The sequence below is a fragment of the Brachypodium distachyon genome, chromosome 3 (genome assembly GCF_000005505.3).
Source record: "Brachypodium distachyon strain Bd21 chromosome 3, Brachypodium_distachyon_v3.0, whole genome shotgun sequence".
Lineage (NCBI taxonomy): Eukaryota > Viridiplantae > Streptophyta > Magnoliopsida > Poales > Poaceae > Brachypodium > Brachypodium distachyon.
Genome location: NC_016133.3, coordinates 10,930,487 through 10,955,729, shown reverse-complemented (window position 1 = coordinate 10,955,729; position 25,243 = coordinate 10,930,487). Strand labels below are relative to the sequence as shown.

The 25,243-nt window shown below is 41.6% G+C and overlaps 1 protein-coding gene across 3 annotated transcripts; it reads left to right on the top strand.

Moving 5' to 3' along the window:
- The first annotated feature begins 1,346 nt into the window (after window positions 1–1,346).
- Window positions 1,347–21,627, top strand: LOC100836474 (protein CTR9 homolog). 3 transcript variants are annotated; one of them, XM_010235893.3, is made up of 24 exons: window positions 1,347–1,658; window positions 3,050–3,116; window positions 3,272–3,463; window positions 4,102–4,202; window positions 4,694–4,780; window positions 4,871–4,987; window positions 5,067–5,130; window positions 5,212–5,426; window positions 5,566–5,650; window positions 7,374–7,474; window positions 7,560–7,652; window positions 8,809–8,877; window positions 10,256–10,348; window positions 10,433–10,687; window positions 12,320–12,400; window positions 12,535–12,696; window positions 14,041–14,136; window positions 16,127–16,228; window positions 16,300–16,407; window positions 16,492–16,716; window positions 19,503–19,769; window positions 19,846–19,917; window positions 20,718–21,005; window positions 21,261–21,627. In XM_010235893.3, the coding sequence occupies exons 1-24, from the start codon at window positions 1,521–1,523 to the stop codon at window positions 21,372–21,374; spliced, it is 3,192 nt and encodes a 1,063-aa protein (XP_010234195.1). In that variant the 5' UTR covers window positions 1,347–1,520; the 3' UTR covers window positions 21,375–21,627. The 3 variants fall into 3 exon arrangements, with proteins under 3 accessions (XP_010234195.1, XP_003573209.1, XP_010234196.1); XM_003573161.4 differs by having other exon boundaries at window positions 1,347–1,661; XM_010235894.3 differs by lacking the exons at window positions 1,347–1,658; window positions 3,050–3,116; window positions 3,272–3,463 and having other exon boundaries at window positions 4,689–4,780.
- The last annotated feature ends 3,616 nt before the right edge of the window (window positions 21,628–25,243 follow it).

Genomic DNA, 25,243 nt, shown 5'->3' with positions numbered 1-25,243 from the left:
CCGGACAAAAAAGGCCTCCTGTCTGGCCTTCGTCCATTTGGGTCAGGCCGTGCGTCTAGCGGGGCGACCCATTTCAGAAAAGAAGAAGACCAAAACAATAGATACACATTTCACCTATATAGTAGTGCAAAGTTCATACATATATAGCTAAACTACTACTAGAAAACATAAAATTACTATGGGGATAAAGGAGGTCATCAATTCGGAGTCCGACTCCAAGTCGATGATCTCCGGCTCCTCCGGCTCCGGCGACCAGGCGGCCATCTCCTCGTCGTCGTCGCCGAACGAACCGCCCCACTCCTCCTCCTCCTCCTCCTTGACCTCGGGCGCCTACGGAGGCGGTGGCGGCGCGGCCCCATCCTCGTCGGTGAGGGTGGAGATGTAGAGCGTCGCGTCGAGGCCAGGCCAGCGGCCCAGCTCCTCGCGATCGCTCTCGACCATGGCGGCCTGGAGCATCGCCTCCTCCTCCTCCGCCGTGCGCGGGACCAGCGCAACCGGCTTGTCCTCCTCCTCCTGCTTGATGATGGTGAGGGCTGGAGGAGGCGGAGGTGGCTGTGCTACGTTCCTCGCAGGGACGCAGGCGAAGTAGCCTCGGCAGCGGATGTCGTGCTCCGTCGTGAACCTGTAGGGGGACTCCTCCGCGAAGTCGGGGTCATCGCGGAGATCGTCCGAGAGCTCGGCCCGGCGATGGAGGATCTCCACCCGGTGAGCTAGGCCGCTCGCCGAGACGGGAAGCACCGGCACCCACTAGGGGCTCAGATGCCACCCGTGCGACAGGTGCACATCTGACCACGGCACGGGGATGCCATGGCCCCAGAAGTATTCCGCCATCCTCACGTTGACGTAATGCGGGCCCGGGCAGCGGGCCGGCGGCGTCACACGGAAGGGCGTCGGTGGGATCGGTGAGAGGCGGTGGCGATGGCGGGCACTAGAGGAGGAGCCCGCTCGTGGTCGTGCCGAGTCGGTGGTCTCGGCTTCTTGGGCGCCATCGCTCCCGAGGACGGGGTCTAGGCGGTGGTCGGAGGTGGCGGAGCTAGGGTTTTGGGTCGGGGCGGTGAAGTGGGTGTGAGGTTTCTCCGACGCTGCTAGGTGGGTCCGAAAGGAGAAAGGGTTTGACCTCAAGCGGACGCGCGGACCGAGCGACGCTCTGTTTCGTGGTCCGTGATCAAATCCGACCCAGATTTGCAGCCGGAATGCGTCTCCACGGATCGAAAAGCGGATGCGGCACAAATGCATCGGCCCGCTAGACCGCCCAGTCGGTGAGTTTCGGATTCACGGCTGACGAAAATGGGTCGCGCGTGTGGATGGCCTAAATGGCAGTACTATAAAACTGGTTGAAAGAAAAAGGAAGGGATGTACGGCGCTCCGCAAGATCGATTCGTCGACTCGTGAAATTACGCTGCTCCACCATGTTTCATCTGCACGGTTGCTCTGCTGTCCGCTGCCGTCGCGCATAAGAATTAGGGTTTTCCTCCCCCTTGCCTTGGGCGACGGCGAAGGGAAGAGGGGCCGACTGGAGGATGGCGAGCGTGTACATCCCTGTGCAGGGGACGGAGGAGGAAGTGCGTGTGGCGCTGGACCACCTCCCCCACGACGCCTCTGACATCCTCGACATCCTCAAGGCCGAACAAGCCCCGCTGCACCTTTGGCTCATCATCGCGGTAAACTCCTTCCAACCTCTGAAATCTTGACCCCCCTCCGCAAATCAAGGTTTGGTTGCAATTTGACTAAGGTCTAGGTGGTGTGTAGAGAGGAATTTGGAGGGCTAGGTCTCGTCCCTGCAGATGCGACCTCTTTCTGGTACATTCTTTTTGATTTAGCTCTGGTTCGCAAGCCGAACAGTTTGTGCTAAGGGGTGATGCTACCAATGTTTCCGCAATTAGGACCCGATCATTACTTAGGCTTCGTTTGGATGTACATATTGGAAGCCTTGGAATTGAATTGGGCTCAATACCAAATCAGCCCCTGTATTGAAATTGGCTCAAATGTCAATTCTTGTGTTTGGTTGCAGATGAATTTGTTATTTGGAATCACCGAACTCAACAAATTCCAATTTCTGTTTGGGTGTCTATTCGCTGAATTGGCCCATCTTCTCTTCCTCTCACCACGTTTGCTGCTCAACCTGCTGCCCTCTGGCCGGCCATCTGCTCGCACCGCGGATCTCTACCATTCACTCACGTGAATCAATCGAGTAAAGCTACTAGTACTCTGCTGCATGCATCCAATGGTGGATTGATTTGTTCCAACACGCACGTATGAATCAACTGATTAAAGTTTTAGTCTCATCAATCGAAGCTCCAGCGGGGTGGTCGGCGGGCGAATCTCTGGTGTGGTGCCAGCTGGCTGTGGCGAACTTCCGGCAGTGTTCGATAGCGGTCGGCGGCGAACCTCCGGCAGTGGTGCTGGCCGGCTGCGGCAAACCTCCGGTGATGGTACCGGACGGCAGCGATGGGTTGCATTAGCAGCTCATGCGGTGTTAAGAATGGCCTAGGTTGCAGTCGGCTCCAATTCCTCTCAATATGGAGGGGAAAGAGCTCGGTATTGCCAGGGAGTTGTTTTAGTTGTAGTCCAATACCACGTTAATGAGTTGTAAATACCAACTTTGAATTCTAAGGGCAACCAAACAGCAGAATTGAGGAAACCTAATTCCAATTCCGAATTCCATGCTCCAATATCAACATCCAAACATACTGTTATAGAATATCATCGTGATTTATTTGGACGAATAATTTAATTCAAAATTCGAAAGAAGAGAAGAAGCTCGTCCAGAGTTTCGTTCTGTAAATCTCCACCCTTACATAGGCAGCTAAAATAGCGAAGCAATAACCACGGCAACAATTAGAGAAGCACAGTTGACAAATAAATATGTTGTATGCATCATTGCTCGTGCTTTTTATTCCTGCGAATTGCATTTAATCTAAGGTCTCTTATGGTGAAACTTACACTTTGCAGTTGGCCTTTCTTTTTGTAAAATTGTAGGTGATTTTCTTGAGAAATTGAACTTTTGCAATGTAAATATTGACGAAATATCCACTTATTATTGATACAGAGAGAATACTTCAAGCAAGGAAAGATAGAACAGTTCCGACAGATTCTAGAGGAAGGATCCGGCCCAGGTTACAAAATTTATTTTCTAATCTAATTCTCAGCTAGTATGGTTTGTGATCTGAACATTACCACCTTTGATTGTACCCTAAGTTCGTTTTCTTGTTGTTTCTTCAAATTTTCTATAGAAATCCACTGTTGTTGAACTGTTCCCTCTAACCTGCAGAAATTGACGAGTATTATGCGGATGTGAAGTACGAGCGGATAGCCATCCTTAATGCTTTGGGTGCTTTTCATACTTTCTTAGGAAAAGCTGAGAGAGCACCACAGAGGGAAGTACATTTCAAAGATGCGACTCAGTACTACAATAGGGCATCAAGGATAGATGAAACTGAACCTTCTACATGGATTGGAAAAGGTTATACTATTCTAGACCATTTCAGATCTCTCAGATATGTTGTGGTTTATAGTTTAGTGACTTTTATGTCTACCTCTTTGTACCCCACTTGCATCTTTGGTTGTGTTTGTGGAGCCCTTCATCATGATCATCTTAGGTAAAGTGACTGTTACAATTTATTTTTAGTCAATGTTAATTTATTTGAATTCTAGCTGTTCTATCATTAAAACTCATTTTCATAATGAAAGATTCGCGCAAAACAATATAGAACTGTGGCGTAGTTACTTTCTAATAAACATGAGTGTTTTTTCTGTTAGTTCACCAAGGGATTATAAGCTTGAATAGCTCATGATTTACATTGTATATTTAACTTATATAATATCATTATGCCTATGAGGTAGTGTATAGTTCCGGTGTTGCAGACATGCAGTTTGGATTTACAACCTTGGTTTTATTTGTTGCACCTGCTATGTATTACACAAGTGTTGGTTCCTCGTACTACTTTATTGGACTTAGACCAGATCATACAACTGTCTTCTAGAACCTAGGAGTACCAGACTAGAGGGGTACCTTAGTAATCAGCAAAGTGCTTTGTGATGTTGCTGTCTGACTAGAGGAGTATTGTTTTTGACTTATTGATTATTGGTGTTGTTTTCTAGGTCAACTCTGTGTGGCCAAGGGAGAAATGCAAATGGCCTCTGACTCATTCAAGATTGTGTTAGATGAGGATGTGGATAATTTTCCAGCTCTTCTTGGTCAGGTAATTCTCTTCAGGTTATTGCGATGCTTGCCAAATAAGTAATGTATAATTCTGAATGGCAGCTGTTTGCTTTTAGTATTAAGATGAAGTTTGTCGGCTGTAAAACCATACACCTATGATTTCAGCCAAAATAAGTGCAATCGGTTTATATTTTAAATATTTAGGTTGAAATTTGTTGGATGTAAAACTATACACCGATGATTTCAGGCAAAAGAAGTGCAACCATTATATATATTGTACTAAAGAAACATTCTATATCTTAGAAAATGATGATAATGTTAATTTGTTTCTTCATATGCTTGCTAGTTATCCAGAACTAGTTGGTCCTTATACTGTGTCCGATGCTTTATTCTTTAGCATCCGAAGGAAAATATTGTAACAAGTTGGTGCGCGCCAGGGTCTAACTAAAAAGCAACCTGTGATGATCATTTTCTTTTGGCATTGTTCTTACAGTGGTTCTAATCTTCAAAATGCAAATTCTGTCAGCACAGGCTTCTGTTTATTTCCTGATGGGTGATATGGAACAGCAACACAAGAAAGCTCTGGAATTTTATAGGAACTCACTAGATCTCTATAAGGTAGGAGTTAATCATTACTTATTATTTTTGTGTGACTATCTGATGATATTTTTCTGTGATATGCTATTAATTTCTTCCGTCATCTTTTAGAGAGCCATGCGGGCCTATGCAGATTGTCCTGCTGCTGTTAGGCTCGGTATAGCCTTTTGCCGATACAAAATTGGTCAGCTAGACAGAGCTCGACAAGCTTTCGAACGAGTTTTACAGGCAAGTCCTATCTCCGTCTCTTGTTTGTTGTTTCATGTAGAACAGTTGATTTCATACCTTGATTCAATTACCATTATAGTTGGACCCTGAAAATGTCGATGCGCTAGTAGCACTTGCAATCATGGACTTGCAAACAAATGAAGGTAATTTCTCTGTGCGGACAAGACATTTTCATCTCACTTTTTTTTTTGATTAGTTCTCAAGAATTGAACTCTTGCCTACAGCTGGTGTAATTCGCAGAGGGATGGATAAAATGAGAAGAGCTTTTGAAATTTTTCCTTATTGCACATTGGCGCTCAACCACCTAGCCAACCATTATTTCTTTACTGGCCAACATTTTGTGGTTGAGCAACTGACTGAGACTGCTCTCTCTTCAAGCAACCATGGACTACTGAAATCGCAAGCTTACTATAACTTAGCCAGATCATACCACAGTAAGGTGATGTACCCCCATTCAGATATACTCATGGGATTTGTCAGGTGTTATTTCACTTGTTCTCTGCACCAACACTCTAGATTTCTTTGTTGAGAGTCTTGTTTACAACCCTAAACTTTTTTGATAATTTAACTAAATTCAGGGTGACATTGAGACTGCTGGACGGTATTATATAGCATCTGTGAAAGAAATCAATAAACCACAAGATTTTGTATTGCCATTTGTTGGTGAGTTTCTGTACTCAACTACTTATGTTTTTTTAGGTGTCCTGGCATGCAGTTTTTCAGCACTTGCGCATCTCCATATTTCAACTAGATACCAGTTAAATGTTCGCACATGCAATGTATAAAAATAAATCACTCAGGTCCTTGCAAGGTGACTCTGCTGTTCTTGGGCTTGTCTGGGCCACACTCCACGATGACTTGTGTTGTGTGTGCTGTGCCTTTGCTGTTGTGCTTGTCATACATCATGCCCTCAGCTCAGCCCATTCTGTGCAGCACTGCTGTTTTTGCACTGGACTGCTCACAGCGTTTTAGAAGTTGCTACTTGGTGGCTGACTGGCTGGTTGGTTGGCCGGTGACTGGCAACTTGGCTGCCTAGGTGGTGCCAAATGGTTGACACAACTGCAGCTAGCACCTGAGACCACAGCTGGTCAACCCTAGCAAGAACATCGTCAAGCTAGCATATTCTTTGTTTTGTTGTAAATTGTAACCACTGTAAATACAATTAGTTAAACATGAATCTCACGCTTACGCTAATGAGAAAACAGCGTAAACAACCAACCAAGTTGAACTAGATTAATACAAACACTAACCCCATCACACTGGCATGGGCGTCTCCAAGACAACATAGAGGAGGAGACTAGGGCTTTGTTTGGGATCACGGTGGCTTTTCAAAAGCGCTTACTTGTTTCAATTTGTGAATGCAACAATTTGGCGGTTAGTTGAAAGAATCCTTTCTTGGTAGAACCATTAATTGCCCAAAACACATTTCACCTTGAGCACACCTACTGCGCTGACGAGCAACCATTGGGCTCAAATATGAGTTGCATCAGTGGCAGAGCCTGGGAATCTATTCAAAGGGGGACAAACATTGGGCACAACTCTATATGCAAAAGTGTATGGAAATATATAGAGTTTGACAATGGCTGCAGCAACACATGTGCTATTATACTGCCATTGAGTGTCGATAACTTTGATATTTACAATTGCAGGTGGTAAACTAAAAGTAGGTGACAAGTAAAAACCATTTTTCAGTCAAATCTTACAGTGATGTCGTACTGAATTCATCTATCATTACATAAGTTAAGAATCCTATTGTTATCTTCTTTTCAGTGTAGGTTACCGAGCATTCTCTTTGAATTCTGTCTTCCATTTTATTTCGAAGCCTTGTAGAAAGAAGTTGAATCAACCTGAAAGGAAATCTTAATTAGTACTTGCTGTATTGATCAAAACAACTAATATGAAAGTGAAGGCAAATTAGGGCAAGCAAGCACCAAATTTATTAGAGTTGCCGAAGGTAGTGGTCTTGGAGTTTCAAAACACAAAATGTTACTGCCGTCAACTCCAACTGTGTGCTCGTTATTTACTTTGTGTATTATCACATCATGTTTGCCAACACTGCCCCTCACCTATGACGCGTCCCCTTCTCCACGTGCCTGGAGCTCCACCACCGGCCAGCGCCGAGTGCCGCCTCCACCTCCATCCCGTGCTCTGGTACAATGTGGTAATTTGGGGATGTTTCTGGTTTGCTTATTCCCTATCTTGATGCTATACACAGATATTCATTGTTATGCATGGGCCACTTGGGTCACCCACACAGACGGTCAAACATAACAGTATTATGATTTCATAGTTCTCAATGTGTCATTTATATTTCAGATACACGATATGCATTCTTTTGATCAGCATCTCTGGTGATTTTTTGTGACACATCTGTGATCTGAACCAGGACTTGGTCAAATACAATTAAAATTTGGTGACTTCAAACGTTCCTTAGCTAGCTTTGAGAAAGTGCTGGAGGTACACCCTGAAAATTGTGAAAGTTTAAAGGTAAGATGTTTCTAATCAAATGCTTCTATTCATTATACCAAGACATATTGTTTAACTATGTATTTGTTTATGCTGCCTCTGCTAGGCTATTGGGAACATTTATGCAAATTTGGGTGAGAATGATAAAGCCATCGAAACATTCAAAAAAGTTACACGTATTGATCCAAAAGATCACCAGGTAGTCATTATCATTGTTGCCTGTTACTGTTGCAGTTACAGAAACACCACTGTAACTGAACCCGTGTCCTCTTTTGAATATTGTGATGTCGATGGTTAAGGAATGTGAATGCTAATCTAGGATGCATATGTGAATGGAAGTATTGATAAAATGCCACAACATTAGTCTGCATTTTGATAAAATGCACGCTTTGTGTCACTGATTGGCAGCCCCATACCCCACGTGTCAGTGACTGCTAAAGGCAAGCTGAAATGTGACATTTTGTAAACATCCCTCTTTTACTGTAGCTTGTCGGCTAGAAGGGTATCTTTCAGTTTCAATTTGATTCACAAAAGATGCAGTCTACTTGTCCTAATAATAATTTCTGTAATTTTCTTGTCACCTGATTATTATTAGATATTGCAAACTTTATTACGGCAACAGTTATGGTTATCTGGAACTTTTTTAGCTAGTTTAATTGATGTGGCGGATACTGCATCACTTAGTCACATATTTTCTTCACTGTAGAAACTGGTATACATTCGTTCGACTCGAAAGGGCTGTACTTTCATTCGTATCAAGATCCAAAAACAGAAAGTTTAAACTATTTGATTATTTAGATAATTTTAGATAAGTCACTCCTGCTTTTTTGTTATATCTGTCCATGCCTCAGTATGCTTTGTCTCACGCGAGAGAATCAAAAGTGTAGTTATTTCCCCAGTCCCTATCCTACTTAGATGCTTTAGAGATGTTAGGTGGCTGTAGTATCAGTATGTCCTTTAATTGGATTATGCATGGTCCATCCACTTTGATTTCTTCTTAGATGTATCGTCTTTGGTCTTCTTGATATGTGCGGCTGGTGAGCCGCAAACAGTCATAGCGAAGCAGAGGAAGTTTTTTTTTTACATTGCTGACATCACTCGGGCAATATTTTTGTCATTGTCTACAGTTATGTGTCTAGTTTGAAATACCTTGAAGCATCATAAGAAAGGTTAACTGAAGTTAATTGATCGAAAATTGTGCTCCTCTTACTGTTGTGGAGTTTGGATCTTTATTATTTAAGCTACTACATCTTCCTGTTCAACCTTTGTTGGATTATTATATGGTCATATATCTGAGTTTGTGGTTCCAGTGTTTGTAATTTGCATATCATCTTGTTCATCAATTTATTGTGCAGGCATTTGTTGAACTCGGCGAATTGTTGGTAGAATCTGATTGGGCTGCTGCTATGGAATACTTAAAGACAGTATGTTCCTGCAGCTAGCTAGATTTTTATTATGTTGACTAGTGTCAGATTTGAATTAAAAAAAATGTTGTTTTCTCTCTTCTATCAAACTTGTGTGCATGTTTCAGAATTAGGATTGATTTTGCTCAGAATCTTTGGCCACACAAATGTATGATTAGTAGAGCAGCCACATGCTAACATCCTAACAAAATGGAATATGTATTTCGTTCAATTCTATCTTTCTTGACTACTATTCTTGTCTGAAGTTGAAGACTGGCTTTACTCTGCTAGAAGTTTAGTTGTTCTATCTTACTGCATGACATACTCTCTAGGATTAAATTTTGGCATGGTTAGCACATAAAGTTATTTGTGCAACCTTGAATATCTGCAGCATGGCAAGCCATGAATTTTGTTGCTGGTCTGGTGATTGTAGGCTAGATGCAGCAACCAACATAATGCAAAAAACAAGCCGTACATGTTATGCCATGCCAATCTAGCTTTGATAACCTACTTCATTCTTAAAAGGCAAAATCTAATTTACTCCCCAGAAGTATCAGGTTTGTTTGCTTGGCTTCCTGAACTCCATTTGGGCTAACATGATCGCTTGAACTCCTAAGAACGGACGACTTCACCCCCTTTAGGCTGGTTTTGCCGCAGATGATCTACCAGAGCCATCTTCTTTCCTCCCTCGTTCCTTTCCCCTGAGGGCGTAGCCTGTGGGTTTGTCAGGTGGAGACAGCGTAGAAAGGAGTGGTGATCTTATGATGCCAGTAACTCAGTATCAATTTTGTGCTTAAAAAAGTGGTAGAACCAGGTGATGTGTGTTGGGGTTTAATCTTATTACAAATAAATTAGTTGTGATTTCTAATTGTCTCTTGCATGAGGTGAGTAGCTAGTGTGTGCATGCAGCCAGAGGGAGAGGAGACTTTGCATGGCATGGCACTGCGTGTGCTTAAGAGTTATTACATAATATAGATAGCTGTGATATTTGAGTATCTCCAAAATATACTGCATGCTATAAATTCCTAGCATAAACGGTTGGGGTATTGAGGTAGTTATTAGGTGTGTTGAAGTCTCTTCTTTTGTACTGTGTTCCTTGAAAAACTCTTGGCATGTGTCAGACTATAAACTGCGTCTGATGAATCAAGAGGTCAAAGGAGCTGAGAAAGAACAAGAGTGTTTAGTGCTTGGACTTCCACCATGCAAGTGTGTGTCTTTGCCCTGGTTAGATCCTTTGGGTCTAAGAATACGGCACCCGTGTGGAATACGGCAAAACTAGGTTCAACTGGTAATTGAACCGGTACCGAAACATGAAGTGGTTATGTGGACCAACAGAAAATTTAGGGGGTTAAGCAGACAAATTGTGGAACTTTTCCTAATCTTATGTAGCATTTCACAGGCACGGACTCTCCTAAAGAAGGCAGGGGAGAAAACACCTGTTGAGTTGCTCAATGGAATTGGACTTCTTTATTTTGAGAAGGCAGAGTTTGAGGTTCGTTTACTGCTATTGTACGTATAACTGCATTTTACATTGTCATTTATGCCTGACGGTGCCTTTTTTTTTCTGCATGCTCAGCTGGCTGAACAGAGTTTTAAGGAAGCACTAGGAGATGGTATTTGGCTTTCAATTATGGATTGGAGTGTAGGTAGCTCTATGGTAAGCTGGAGTGTGCAGTACAGGGATCAGAGCTTTTTTCACGAACTTGAAGAACGCGTGCCTCTTGAATTACCTTGCGACAAGGTTACCACATTGTTTAACTATGCAAGATTATTGGAAGAGCTCCATGATACTGTGAAAGCCAGCCTCCTTTACCGTCTCATTATTTTCAAGGTACGGTTATGGTTCCCTACAGTGTATCCTTCCTGAGAGTCCGCTCTCCTCTCATTTAGTTATGTTAGTACAAAAATGCGCTCAAAGATGAAAGTATGCACTTAAAAGAACATGAAAGCAGGCATTGAAAACCATTAATTTTTCACCTTTTCTATTTTGTGTTCCTGATGTTTAATGCAGCTGCAATCTGTAAACAATTTCATCTCTTGTTTTCTGATGTTCAGTCATCTGCATACAGACACTTACCTTTGTGTTTTACTTTGTTTTTGTAATTTCTTTGAACTTGATAGTCTATTACATTTGATTCATTTGTACTTTTCCATGGTCTTGTTAAATTAATTGAGAGACCATTACCATGACTACATCCACTACAATCGTATATATAATAATTATATATTACTCCCTCCGATCCATAGTAAGTGTCTCAGACTTAGTACCACTTTGTACTGACTTTGCACTAAATCTGAGACACTTGTCATGGATCGGAGGGAGTAGATTGTTCTGTCACAGTGACTGAAAGCTCATAGTTCATTTGTATTTTAGTAGGGTTTGTCGTGCAATTCCAATTCATTCGTAATGCTATGTTTTTCTGCCTATGTGCCCTTGATGTTCATAGGATATCAACTAGATGATGGTTAGTCTCTGTTAGAATTGTTTATACTTTTCTGTGTATTTGCTATTTACTTTCCCTGTTGTATATGGGGTTTCCTGCATATATACCACGCCTGTACGTGTATACTCCCTCCTTTTCACATAGGTTGGTGTATTTGGTTTCGTTAAGACAAGATTTTCACTAATCATAACTCTATTAATATGTAATTTATATGACAGGAAACCAAAGTTCTCATCAAGATCTTTTGAAGAAAAAATTCACATAAATTACATGTCTTAAAAACACACATTAATAAAGTAATTCTTCGTCAAAGCCATGTCTTAACGAGACCAAATACGCCAACCTTTGTGAAAAGGACGGAGTATATACTAGCCCTTGGCCTCCAGCAAATACAAGTTGCATATTTCCTCACATGGTATCAGTGCCTTCATTTTTTTCGTGTATTTGACGTGTATTTTCTCCGTTGTACAAGAGGTTTCCTGCTTATTTACCAGACACGTACGTGTATATATACTGTCCTTTGGCCTCCCTCCAGGAATTAGAATTTGCATATTTCCTCAGTCTCAAAGCTAGTCGAAGGCCTTGCGAACATTTATAGTTTATGTTTACGGTGTGTAGGAGAGCTCACAGTAACTAGCTGTCTTGCATAGTTCTGTTTTAAAGAATATGCACATCCTCATTAAAAAAAATACTTCGGAATTGAGATCAAATTGTGTATTGGGACGATTATGTTCTAGATAACACGTGTCTCCGAATAACTGTCACATGCACAAACCCTAAGGCAGTGACGTTTATGATTTGATACATAAGTATCACGGGAAAGCTTCCCTAGGGAATGCCAAATGATAAAGTATTGACGGTTTTACTTTTGAGTAATTGTACTGATTATTTACTTCCTAATAGACTAATGAAATAGACTCTATAGCATTATTCTGGATCGCAGGATTAGATGATCATTTGTATATTTAGTACACATATTTATGTTATAATTCCCTGTTTTTTAATAATTATTATGACAGTATGCGGACTACATTGATGCCTACCTTAGGCTAGCGGCTATTGCAAAAGAAAAAAACAATATTCAACTGAGCATTGAGCTGGTACGTACTGATACTGATACTGATACTGATACTGATACTGATACTGATACTGATACTGATACTGATACTGATACTGATACTGATACTTCAGTTTCTTCTGCTTAGCTCAGAATAATATGTTTAATTTGTTCTAGATAGGTGATGCTCTGAAGATAAATAGCAAGTATCCAAATGCTCTGTCTATGCTTGGAAGTCTTGAACTCCAAAGTGATGAAACATGGCTTACTGCAAAGGAACGTTTCCGTGATGCTAAAGATTCTACTGAGGGAAAAGATCCATACTCTTTACTTCAGTTGGTATGTGAGCCTACTTCACTCTAGTAGATTTCTGTATGATATGTGACAAGCTTCCCTTTAATTATCACTGTACAGCTTTAGTAACATCCTCCGTGAGAAGTGTAGCATAGTTTTGGACACCAGATATGGGCGCAGAATGATTGTGGGTTTTGTTCTAACTTTGGTGCTAAGGTCCAAATGCTAATTTGTTGAAGGTCAGTGTCAGCTGGAATTTCAGCTGAGTTCAACTTTAAGTTTTACTTGCTGGATGTCCTTTTGTCTCTTTGGCCCATAAGTAATCATCTAGCAGACTGCCATCTATATGGACCAGTCATTGTACTGGACTACTGGTACTTCTTCCTACTCTACCTGAATAGAACTAGTACCTTGAACTTGGACATACATGTGGTGGAATTGAAAAAATATCCCCTTAATCATGAATTATATGTTGCTACTACATTTACAAACAAGGAAATAAAAGGCGTGCTTACGCGCGGGCAGAACACTTTGCTTTTGCCATAGGCGGCCAACGGTCGGGCTTAATCATATTCGTAAGAATATGTCTCGGCAGGCAAGAAAACATCCTCCAGTGGCAGTAAGCGAGGAGAGGCATCAGAAATGAGAGGTGGCTGCAGTAGAGGAGGAGCGAGGGGAGGCAGCAGGAGGGAGGAGAGATCCATCAAGATTGATGCAGCATCCCTGTTGCTTGCAGGTCGTCGTCATCGCCGGCAGCAGGACGTTGTCAGCACGCCGACATAGCTGATGCTGGACTCTGCTGGCGCTGCTTGTATGCTGCACTGGCAACTGTGACTGAGTGAGGAAACCCTAGCCCTAATTATCATGTTTGCTAATAAGGCAGCAGTTTGTGGGCCAAATGGGACATAATGCATTGACTGGCCTTACTTCCTTTCTTCCTTTTCCTTCTGGGCCTTACTTTCTCTCTTATTTCCTCCCTGCTGGTTGGTCCGTACAGAACGCCCAGCAGCCGCCGAGCTATGCGCGGGGCGCCAGTCACTACCCAGCGCTTTCCTGAACCTTGATTTACAGCTACTGATGACTTTATATAGCGTTTCATGACAGGCCATGTGGTTTGTATTTCTCTTTTCTGAATTGGTGGCTCCCTGCTGGCAGGAGGAAATTTATTGAATTTATAGTACTCCTTTGTAATTTCTTGACAGGCCATGTAGTTTACAACTGCAGTGTACCACCAAATTTTCCAACGAGTTAGGCTGCATATTCCATATATACCTGGTCTCCTTTGTAATTTTCCAACAAGTTACTGTAAATGATGCTTCATTTTTCTTTAACTTATCAATTGTATCATTTTTCTGTCCTCATTTACAAAAAAATATGTGTTATTAACAGGGGAACTGGAACTACTTTGCTGCCAATCGCCCTGAGAAAAAGGCTCCAAAATTTGAGGCTACACATCGTGAGAAAGCAAAGGAACTATATTTGAACGTATGCTATTTTACACTTTGCCAAGGAAATATTATTTAATACAGCGTACCAATTATGAAGGAATGTGATTACTTTTTCCTACTGTATAATTTCAAGTGTAAACTATGCCGAGATATTCTCTCAAATTCATAACTAACTATGCCCAAATACCATCTCAAATTCAAAAGGTTATTTGAGGTTTAATTCATGCAACAGATTCAGTCTTTCATATCTGCTACTCCCTCCGTCCCATATTAAGTGATTTCTATTACATGTATCTAGACATATTTTAGTATATAGATATGTCCATATTTAGACAAATTTGAGTCACTTAATATGGGATGGAGGGAGTACAAAAATGAACTGTACAAACTGGTGTTCAGCATAAACTGTCATTTGTTTTTCTAATGTGTGAGTAGGCATGTATTTTACCGTTTGTTAATATCCACCCATTTGCTTTGAAGCTTAGATGGTAAGATGGCTATTTTTGGCTAGCGCTATTAGGAACATAGTTTGTAGTTCATATTACCAAAGTTCATCTGCTGTGATTATTACTCTAGATTGCATTCCTTCCCAATTTACTTGTCGTTTTAGATCAAACACAAATACCAATGAAGCACTGTGTGGATGCTAGCAGCTTTACACACGCATTCAATGGGGCAGCTCGGGAAGGCTGAAAGCCACATGCGCTGGCTGCATGCCCTGGTTTGTCCAATCGGTAAGCCATGCAAACGGTGGGGCCCCATGCTTGTGCCAGTGCATGCGCTAGCCCCTGCACATCTAGTACCGAGCGAAGCAAAGTGTGCGCATGCAGAATTAACTATCCCTAAGACGACATTTAATCTGGGAAAAATTAGACAACCTAAAACAACATTTTTTTTGGGATGGAGGGAGTATCAAGTATTCTCGGGCCTGATGTTAGTTTGTAGCCTCTACTGGTGTTAAGCTTATTTTTTGTTTGTTTAGTGGCGTTTGTTCCTAACAAGGAGTTAGAAGCAGTGTCATACAAGTTGGTCGATTGTTGTATTACCCTCTGTACAATAATCAAATATCGCATTTGCTTCAGTCACCACATACTTTATGTTATACTTCTAACCATCAAATATATATGCGGTCAGCATGATGATTATGCTTGTTAGGATGATTGGCTTCATCCAAATTGGTCCAATGTAGACCCGCTTTGTTTAAGCAACAAGCAAAGTGAAGACAGTTCCCTAAATATTTCCAAAAGTTTTACCTTCTGTTAGTTTTCTTGTTCAAGTGTAACCCTAATTCATTTTCCCTTATCCCTGGGGTAAAATATCCGCTAGAAACCAACAAATGTTTAGTTTTAACTACTGTGTCCATTTTTAATCCTTTTGTCGAATTCAGTCATTGACTAGCTCCATCGTGTTCTGTAAAAGACTAACCAACTCTCCGGTTGGAATGGAACACTTTCTGTGTGGTCGTTTGAAACGTAATTGTTATCTAGACAAAAGACCACCTGTGATATTTACTTCATCAAATGAAGGCTTAGGAATTTGAATAGCGTACTTTAGAGTTTGAATGCCGTTGTGGTACTTCTTTTGAGGGCTGATGATAGACATGATGCTTAGGTGCAATGTGAAACACAAGCAGGGGATCAAGAAAAGAAATGATATGTATTGCAACCTACACATGAAGAATCTGCTCCATTGTTCCCACCATCCATATAAAATGTTTAATGAGAATAAGAAATGAATAAGCTGCTGATTGACTGGGGAACATTTGAAAAGAAAGGAAGGGTGATGCACTGATGCTTGTTAAATAAAGCTGCATCCCCTTAAGTGCCGGATATTCAAGTTTAATGAAGGATTACTTAGCCTACCTAAAGACTAAAAATGGCGACTTGAGGAACTGACCTAAGAATAGCTCTCTCGCTCTCTAATACTCTTGTAAAGAATTGGATAAGTGGAAAAATGCATTGTCAGTTCAGTTTTAAGTGCTGATTGCCTGATTCTGCTTACAGTTGGGCTCTGAATATCTGATGCAGGTACTCAAGCAGAACCCGGGTAATATGTTTGCTGCAAATGGTATTGGAATCTTACATGCTGAGAAAGCCCAATGGGATATTGCAAAGGAGTTATTTACACAGGTCAGCAAGAGAAAAACATGCATTGCTCTAAATGAAAAATGTGATAAATTAGCAATTTGAAATGGATTTAGGTACATGAAGCTGCATCAGGAAGTATATTTGTTCAGGTGCCTGATGTATGGATCAATTTGGCTCATATATTTTTTGCTCAAGGCCTTTTTCAACAAGCAGTTAAAATGGTACTCACTCTCTCCCCCCCCCCCCCCCCCCCCCCCCCCGTCTCTCTCAATAACTGAGTTGAAGTTGCTAATTTGTTCTTGCAGTACCAAAATTGCCTGAGGAAGTTTTTCTACAACACAGACGCAACTATACTTCTATACCTTTCCCGAACACATTATGAAGCTGAGCAATGGCAGGACTGCCGGAAATCGTTGCTGAGAGCTATACATTTGGCTCCATCAAATTATTTATTACGGTTTAATGTAGGAGTTTCAATGCAAAAATTCTCAGCTTCTACTCTACAGAAGACAAAACGAACAGTTGAGGAGGTAAGTACTGTTACTCTTTGGTTGGTCTCTGATTCTTTGATTAATGAAAGAACAAACTAAAGGTATATATCACTGAAATTTTCCTGCATTAGGTATATATAACACTGAAACAACGTGGTGCACACACTTAAGTATCACCCAAACTCGACACTCCCTTTTAATCCAGCTTTTGGAAGCGATTCCCGATCCCTGTGTTTGGGTGTCTGATATGATGCAGAATCATTGGCAATGTTTAGTGATAATTAGCATACGTGATTATTACTGGAAGATTAGCATTGAGAAGTCGTAATTATTCGTACTTAGGGTCAGTTTTCTGAACACTGTTGTCCAACTTTTTGTAATCTACTGTGAAAAGTAGGATAGAAAAATAGTAAAGGCTGGTTACCGAAACAGGGCTGTGTTTGGTTCCAGAGTGGGGTGGAACGGAATGGAACCGTTCCATTCCATTTCTATAGGTTTCAGTTTGGTCTTTGGTTGAGGAAATGGAACGACTATGGATTTTGTTTGGTTGAGAAGATGGAATAGAATGGAATGGTTTCATTTTGTGTTTGGATGGGAAGATGGAATGAGATGGTAAAAATGCACTCACCCTGCCGGTGAGGTTACCCCTGACACTGATGAGTATGAGCAATATTTCAGTTATATGATTTTAACACTAGAAAAAAATCTGTTGTGTTTTGCATATATTATTCCGCATCCACAATTTATATGCATGCATAAAATATAATTAGAGTCCATATATCGCATGTAATTGATCACCTTACAACTTTATTTTATCTCAAATAACCATCTTGGTTATCTGAAACATACAATGCATATAATCATCAAAAAAATTCTTTTTGCCCATTTGAACCAACTACGGCAAGTGTTGGTTATCAAATTCTGAAGCTCTGAACGTAGCTTGGCTTAAACCAAGCTGGGCATGCAATGGATGAATGGGCTTGCACAAATGGATAAATAGCGGCCAAATCATACACATATCAGCAACCATCACCGATAATCGATTAGACGGAGAAAACGAAGCATGAGAGTGGGCATTGCTTGTTGAGGAGGCAGCCCTTGGACTGGGGGTGGAGGTGAGATCCAAGTCGCCAGCCTGCTGCTCTCCTCTGTAGATCCAAGTCGCTGGCCTCCCCTGCTGTTCTGGTCCATCACCGGACTCCTCTCCTCGTCAGGTTCCTCGCCGGCCTGTTCTTGCCTTCACGTCGCTCCACCGCTGTCCACGTCGCCGCCCTCCGCCGTCTGTCGCCGGGACCAGGATCTGGACGAGAAGGGGTTCAGGAGGCAGGGGACCGACGAGATATGTGGATGATGGGACCAGGGGCAGCCGCCATCGGGGAAGGATGAGTATGGGAGAGAGAGATGGCGACGGGTGAGAGAATGAAAGAGAAGGCAGCTGGTGAGAAGAACGAGAGAGAAGGAGGTGGAACGAGATGATTCCTAGTTTTCCAAGGAACGGGTTGGTTCCGAATCTTGGGGGAATATTCCTCTCTGAGGAACCATTTGGTTCCATTCTACTTTGATGTATTCTTTCAACCAAACACAGGAATCATCTTTAAAAGTGGAACCGTTCCATTACATTCCACTTCGTTCTCAGAACCAAACACTGCCAGACAAAAGATGGTTACTTTGTAATCTACTGTGAAAAAGTTTTTATCATGATCCACCTCGATGCCAGACAGCCTTAGTGTTGGTGTCATGGTTAATGGTATGATTTAGCTAATTAATCTTGTGCCACTGTATCCCATACAATCGAGCAAATAAAATGTGGCACCATCCCATCCACCAAACCAAACACCCTGTGTCGACCATTCTTCCTAATATTTTGGATCATCCAATCCCAACAATCCCACCTTCCAAATACTACCTTTGTGAACTCTAGGTGGAAACCTTTGTTCTGGCCTTCACTAGCTAGTTCTTACAACGTTGTCGTATGGGTTTGCTACTTCCCTGAAGGCGTTGTCCTGGTGCCCCGATGTGAATTCTAGGTGAAAACCTTTGTTCTGGCCTTCGCTGGCTAGTTCTGACAATGTTGTGGTATTGGTTTGCTACATTCCTGAAGGCGTTGTCCTGGTGCCCCAATGTGTAATGCAGGTGAAAACCTTTTTGTTCTGGCCTTCACTGGCTAGTTCTGACAATGTTGTCGTATGGGTTTGCTACTTCCGTGAAAGCGTTGTCCTGGTGCCCTGATTGCTATCCAGCAACGTGAACACTCGCGCAGCATCTCGTTGACAGTGTTGTCTTACAATTCTCGATGCTTTGTGTGGTGTGGCAATGCGAACTCCAGGTGAACTTTGTTCTGGCCTTCTCTGGCTAGTTCTGACAATGTTGTCGTACGGGTTTGCTACTTTCCTGAAGGTGTTTTCCTGGTGCCCTGATTGCTACTTGTGTTGTGTGAGGTCTATATTTCCATGTTTGGTTGCTGCTAGTGGTGGGATTACCCGATGATAGCCAACATGTGGCATATTTTGCCATCCATTCGGCCTTTGGCGTGTTATTATAATGTTAGACTGGGAGGTGATCCTTCTTTATCTAAAAAAAAATACCCAGCTTGAAATGGGTAATCATGTTTTTATTCATACCCTACCCAAATGACTTGGATGTGGGTGGTGGGTACCCACCATCACCCTTGTTTACTGTAGGAAATAAAAGCATTGCAGAACATATTTTTCCTTCACCAAACCGATTACCTTTTCCAGATAGATTAGCTTTCGTTCTTATATGTATGCTTTACTAACCATGGATGTTCCTGCAATTCATTTTTGTTGCGTGCTTCCTATCCCTAGGTTCGTGCAACAGTCACCGAGCTTCAGAATGCCATTAGAGTGTTCAGTCTGTTATCTGTTGCATCAACGTACCATTCTCATGGTTTTGATGAGAGGAAAATTGAAACGCATGTTGAGTATTGCAAACATTTGCTTGATGCTGCAAAGGTTCATCGTGATGCAGCTGAACAAGCTGAGCAGCAAAACAGGCAAAAATTGGAAGTTGCCCGGCAAATTGCTTTGGCTGAGGAGGCTCGCCGGAGGGCTGAAGAACAGAGGAAATTCCAGGTCTAGCTCTTGCTGCATTTATTTCTAGGAAGCATCTTATGTTTTTATCTAATTTGCTGCTGATAAGTGATAACAGTTAGAAAGAAGGAAGCAAGAGGACGAGTTAAAGCAAGTAATGCAACAGGAGCAGCACTTTGAGCGTGTCAAGGTATTTTACATATTATTATGCGTGTTTCAGTGAGAACTAAAGAGAAACTGCTGACAAGGGGCCATTTCTTGTTGTCGAGGATTGACCTGGATACACATTTGAGACGTTGTCTAATTGGTCTTGGACTAGGGATGCAATTGAGATCCCACATATATAGCTTCTAAGTCGACCTCATATCTTCGAGTCAAATTTTGAGGATTTTTTATGAACAAGCTAGTCAATTAAGCGGGATAAGTGGGATGCTGCTTGCATTCTATCTTGGCCCCTGGTCATGCGGACCTTCAGAATACATAGTTTCTTTATGCCATTTGGTATTTGACTGTTGACACTGAAAAGCATACTCCCTCCATTCACAGATAAGTGTATTTTTAGGTTTTTGTCCTAAGTTAAACTTTTTTTAGATTTAACCAACTTTGTTGGAAAAAAGTAGCAACACATATGGCATCAATCGGTATATTATGAAACTACATTTCAAAAAGGATCTAATGATACTAATTTAGTGTCTTAAATGTTGCTATGCTTTCTAATAAAGTCGGTCAAAATTTAATATTGTTGACTTGGTCACCTTGGAAGGATATCAAACATAAAATAAGTTATCTTGGTCACCTTGGAAGGATATCGTTTCTTCATGCTATTTGGAAACTTCAAAAAAAAAATCTGGCCAGTTCTGTTGAGAACTGTTTACATTGCTGCCAAGTTCTGGTTGATTTGAGTTTGAAGGATCTGTTTAGTTTGAGTCAAAACTGATAGCCATACAGATATTAAAACACGTTTTAACGAATGTACTGTTTTCTCATTAGGAACAATGGAAAACATCCAGCAATACCCCTGGCAAGAGAAAAGATAGGTCCAAGCATGAAGATGAAGATGGCGGGGGTGAAAAGAGAAGGAGGAAGGGTGGCAAGAGGAGGAAGGATCAGAAGACTAAAATGCAATACGGGGAAGAGGAAGAAGATGAATACAGAAACGAACCAGAAGATGATTATGCAAACATTACCAGGGATACTGGCGGTGACAAATTAGAGAAAGCCCCAGATCACCTTCTGGTGGCTGCTGGTCTTGAAGATTCTGATGCTGAAGATGATATGGTTAGGATTTTTTATGTTCCATAAATAAGTTAACTCTATTCATAGAATTTGCTTTTCTTCAATTTTTTGCAAAACATCCAAGCAAGAATCACTACTGCCATTTGAATGCTTTAATACATGTTCCTGCTTGGCACTGGAAGTTAGTTTGCTTCATAGATTTAGCTTTCACCTTTCATGCTTGTAAGAAACATTTTTTTTCTTTTCTCTTCCTGCTTGGTGCTTTGGTGCAAACTTCATCTACTCTTTCATGCTTAGGTACCTCAATCTGCGATAGAACGGAAGAGACGAGCATGGTCAGAATCTGACGAGGATGAACCGGTGCAGGGAGCAGTGCAACATAGCCCAAGCGCGACTGATCTTAGCGAATGAAATAAGTAGAGGGATGATGCTCTTGACATTGTAAGTCTGGACAAGTATGGGATGATTTTTATTTATGCAAACGTTGGTTCCCTGGCTATGGAGTAAAAAAAGGGGCTCGTGATCATCTACGCTTCTGGACAACAGAATGTGAAAATAGAGCTCAAGTTGTGATATTCCTATTGAAGTCCCAACTGTTGAATTTGCTTTCAATATGTGACAACTAATTTAATTCGAGAGCTTACATTGCCCTTAGTTTATGCTTCATCAGTTCATATGTTGATTCATCTCGTTTGAGATAGCTTGCCCATGAAATTTACTTCACGCTGAGATTGAATTTAACATAAAAGTATTTTGCTGTAAGAAAAATCTATACTTGGGGCCTTCGGGGCATATTTGATTGTTTGCGCATACTCAACGTAATGTTGACCAAACTCAATTTTACGATTTTCTGTAAATCCTGACAGAGTGGTTGTACATGTCAGAGCTACTTGGCCACTCATTGCTGTCAGCAATGAGCAGGTATGTTTTTTCAAAATTTCCACAGTAAATCAAAAATTTAATGGGCACAAGAATTTCTATCTTGAAATTTGACATTATTTTTGTTGTAATAGAATAAATTTTTTATATGGGTCGGGTCAAAATCCTACGTGGCGATGACCAAGTCAACAAGTTTGAAGAATTGACCAATTTGCCAACAAGGCGTGGCATGCCAATTAGGAGCTAATGAAAAGAGTCAACAAGTTAAGTCTCTCATGTCATGTTCAAAATGAAGAGGAGCTTGAGTAGGGATCAATAAAAGTGTAGAGATGAGACTTTTGGTCCATGGTGGACCATGGAGCAACACTGTAGCATCCCAGTTTTTTTAATTTGGATGTTATTACCTTTTTAATGTCACATGCATATCATTTTGACCATATTTGAGTTTGGAGATGATCTTACAATTTAATTTGGAGTTATTTGGATCTTAAAAGTAATTATATGCATTTGTTAAAATTTATTTGAGTTGCATATGCATTAAAACCATTTTTATAAATTATATTCCGTGAGGAAACTATTTTTCCTAACTTTCAAACAGGTATTTGGAATTTCAGGAATTTTCTGAAATTTTTCCGATGCCGTTTGCTATTTTATTTGTCTTATTTGATTTTCCGGTGATTTAGAGACCCAGAAAATCTATTTCTTTTAATTCCTTTTCTGTTTTCCGCGGAGTACGTTGTCCCAGCGTGGACGCGTATTTAGGAAAACCCGTTTCCACTTAAGTGAACCCAAGGGGTATCTTCTAATCTCACCCACCCATTTATCATCCAACGGTCCAGATCTCTCCCTTCCTTTTTCCTTTTCTTTTCTTTTTTTTCTTTTTCTTCTTTCTTCTTCCTCCTCACGAAGACAGCCCCTCACGATGCTTCTTCCTGGCTGCACAGCGCCATGGCCATGGCCAAGCCCCGGCCCCTGCTGCTCTCCGGCCACTCCTGCCGCCAAGCCCCGCCCTGGCTCCGCCGCTCGCCCCCGCAGCCCGGTCGCCAAGCCCCGCGCACTCCTGCCACAGCCGAGCCCGAGCTCGAGCTCGCCGGCGTCCATGGCCGCCCATCGCGAATTCCACTCCCCGAACGCGTTTTCTCCGAAATTTTCGCACCAAATCTTTCCCCTCACGTCAAGGAATCTATCCCAGCAAGATTGAAACCATCCTGGACTCTATCTCGTCCGGATTTTAAGCGAAACCAATCCCATTCAAATCTCACCTGCCACCGGCCTTATCCCGAGCGCCCCGCGTCCTATAAATACCTCCAACATGACGCCCTGGAGAGCCCCGATCAATCCCTCGAAACCTAGCTCGAAGCCGCAGTCAATCTTGCCGCCAATTCCAAGTTTCGTCGCTGTTTCCACGCAAACTCTGACGAGCAATTCCTACCACCTCGCCCCAAATTAGCCCGAGCCATCACCACCTTTAGATCCCTATCAACGCCTAGAACACCATACACCACAGCTTTTCCTTCGGAAACCTCTGTTTCGCCTACTCCCATCAACTACGGCGAACTTCATCTTCTCCGGTGAGCCTTCTTGTTCTGTTTTCGAGCTGCAGTTTGTTTTGATTAGCCTACTTCTGTACCCCGTATCTTTTGTTCTGTAGATCCTATCTCAGAAATTCTTTTTGTATCTGTTAGCTTACATCTTTTTCTATAAATTAGATCTCTTTGGAATCCCCGTTTCTATCATCTTCAGCAGCGCATCAGCGTTCCAAATCGGTATTCCTAGTAGTCTGTTTTAGATTAGATACCTTTCGACGTTCTTGTTGAGTAGATTGTGGACCCATTTAGATTGTAAGCTTCTGTAGTTTGACGAGTAGATCTTGTGTTACACCCTGATAATTTTTTGCACCTTTTGTATGTTTAGATAATGAACTAAAAGGTTGTCAAAACTAGCTACCTGTTTAAAAGAACTCAAGACACCGGTTTAGTCTAGCCAGCACTGTTATTGATTAGACAACTTGTAGGGCTTAATGTTTAAAATCTATAAATCCCTTTTGATTTATTCTTTCTGTAATGTAAACACTGGTTAAAACTCTACACCTCAGAACACTTTTTACGTAACATGTAATTAGATTACACTAGTATATTAATAATTGAAAACTGTATTCACAGGACCCTGTTTTTGATTAGCTACTTTCGTAGGTTTCTATCTTTTGTTTCGTAGCTCCATTTTAGATGAATCTTTCTTTGTTGTAAGCCCTAAGTTACGTTCTTAGCTTCAGTACCTTCTGTACTGTTAGTTTAGACGTGTTTTGCTAGTTCCCTTCTCGTTAGAATTGCTATCTGTTATCAGCCAGTAGGTTATCAATCGGTTTCCACTTGGTTCCAAATCTTGTTCCTAGCCTTAGATCTGTGCTTACGGTTGGATTAGTATTAGTTGTGCCCTGTTAGCTACTGTTCTAAATTTAAATTTGTGTAATTCTTATTCGGTTCTTATTGGAGTTATTATTTGGAGTTGTTGAACAAGTAATTCATTATTACTTTCGTTCTTCACGATAGATTATCCCGAGTGCGAGTGCGAAGAGTGCCAGGGAAATTCTGATCGTTACAGAAACTCAAGCTCAGGCAAGTGGATACCTTTGATCATCTAGAATCCTATACTTTTTGCATATGCTACTTTGTTTACAAGTTGTAGGCATGCATGTGTAGGTTAATATTGTTATGAAGTATTTATAAAATGCATTTGCAATTTGTTAGCTATGTCCTAAGTAGTATGCCTATAGGTTCTTGTCATGCCACCAATTACTCTAAGTTATGACTTGTATCATTTTACAAAGTGCTTGCTACATTATTGTACCGGGAGGGACACAAAACTATTTTCAAAGTATTCAGTGCTTAGAATTGAGTCGTATGTGTTTGGAAAAATGTTTTTGAAAGAAAACCTCAAAATGTTTTCAACTGGGCGGAGTGGTATGTTTGAGACCATTATTGGTTGTCGACAAGGGCAGCATCCAGTTCGGCTCGGCAGATGCTCAGGAATTCGGTGGGGACTGCCGTCCAGAATCTAAAAGTTCAATTCTTTTCCAATGGAACCCAAAAACTTACCTGTACAACCACCTGCTATTATGGCTCTGGCTTAGTCGAGTAACTAGCGGGAAACCCTTACTTGGGTATTGTCATCCGGAGAGGGGCCAATGTGCTTTATGGAACGGGCGATGCCATGATTAAGTATAGGGGGCTTCTAGTGAAAAACTTTGTCACAATCTTTACCTGTTGCGCACGCTTGTCGTTAGGCAACACTTTGGACTGATTGTGTCTGGTGGGTGAAGTGTAGAAACCTCTCGAGAGTGTCATTCTAATCGATTAGCCATGCCCTTGGTTGCGGGCGATCTTTGAGCTACTAAGTTTGGT

Excerpts from the sequence above, each read along its gene's own strand:
- LOC100836474 (XM_003573161.4), top strand. The coding sequence starts at position 1,521 with ATGGCGAGCGTGTACATCCCTGTGCAGGGGACGGAGGAGGAAGTGCGT. Across the intron at positions 5,651-7,373 it reads TTTTGTATTGCCATTTGTTG|GACTTGGTCAAATACAATTA; the intron begins GTGAGTTTCTGT and ends GATCTGAACCAG. Across the intron at positions 10,349-10,432 it reads TTGAGAAGGCAGAGTTTGAG|CTGGCTGAACAGAGTTTTAA; the intron begins GTTCGTTTACTG and ends CTGCATGCTCAG.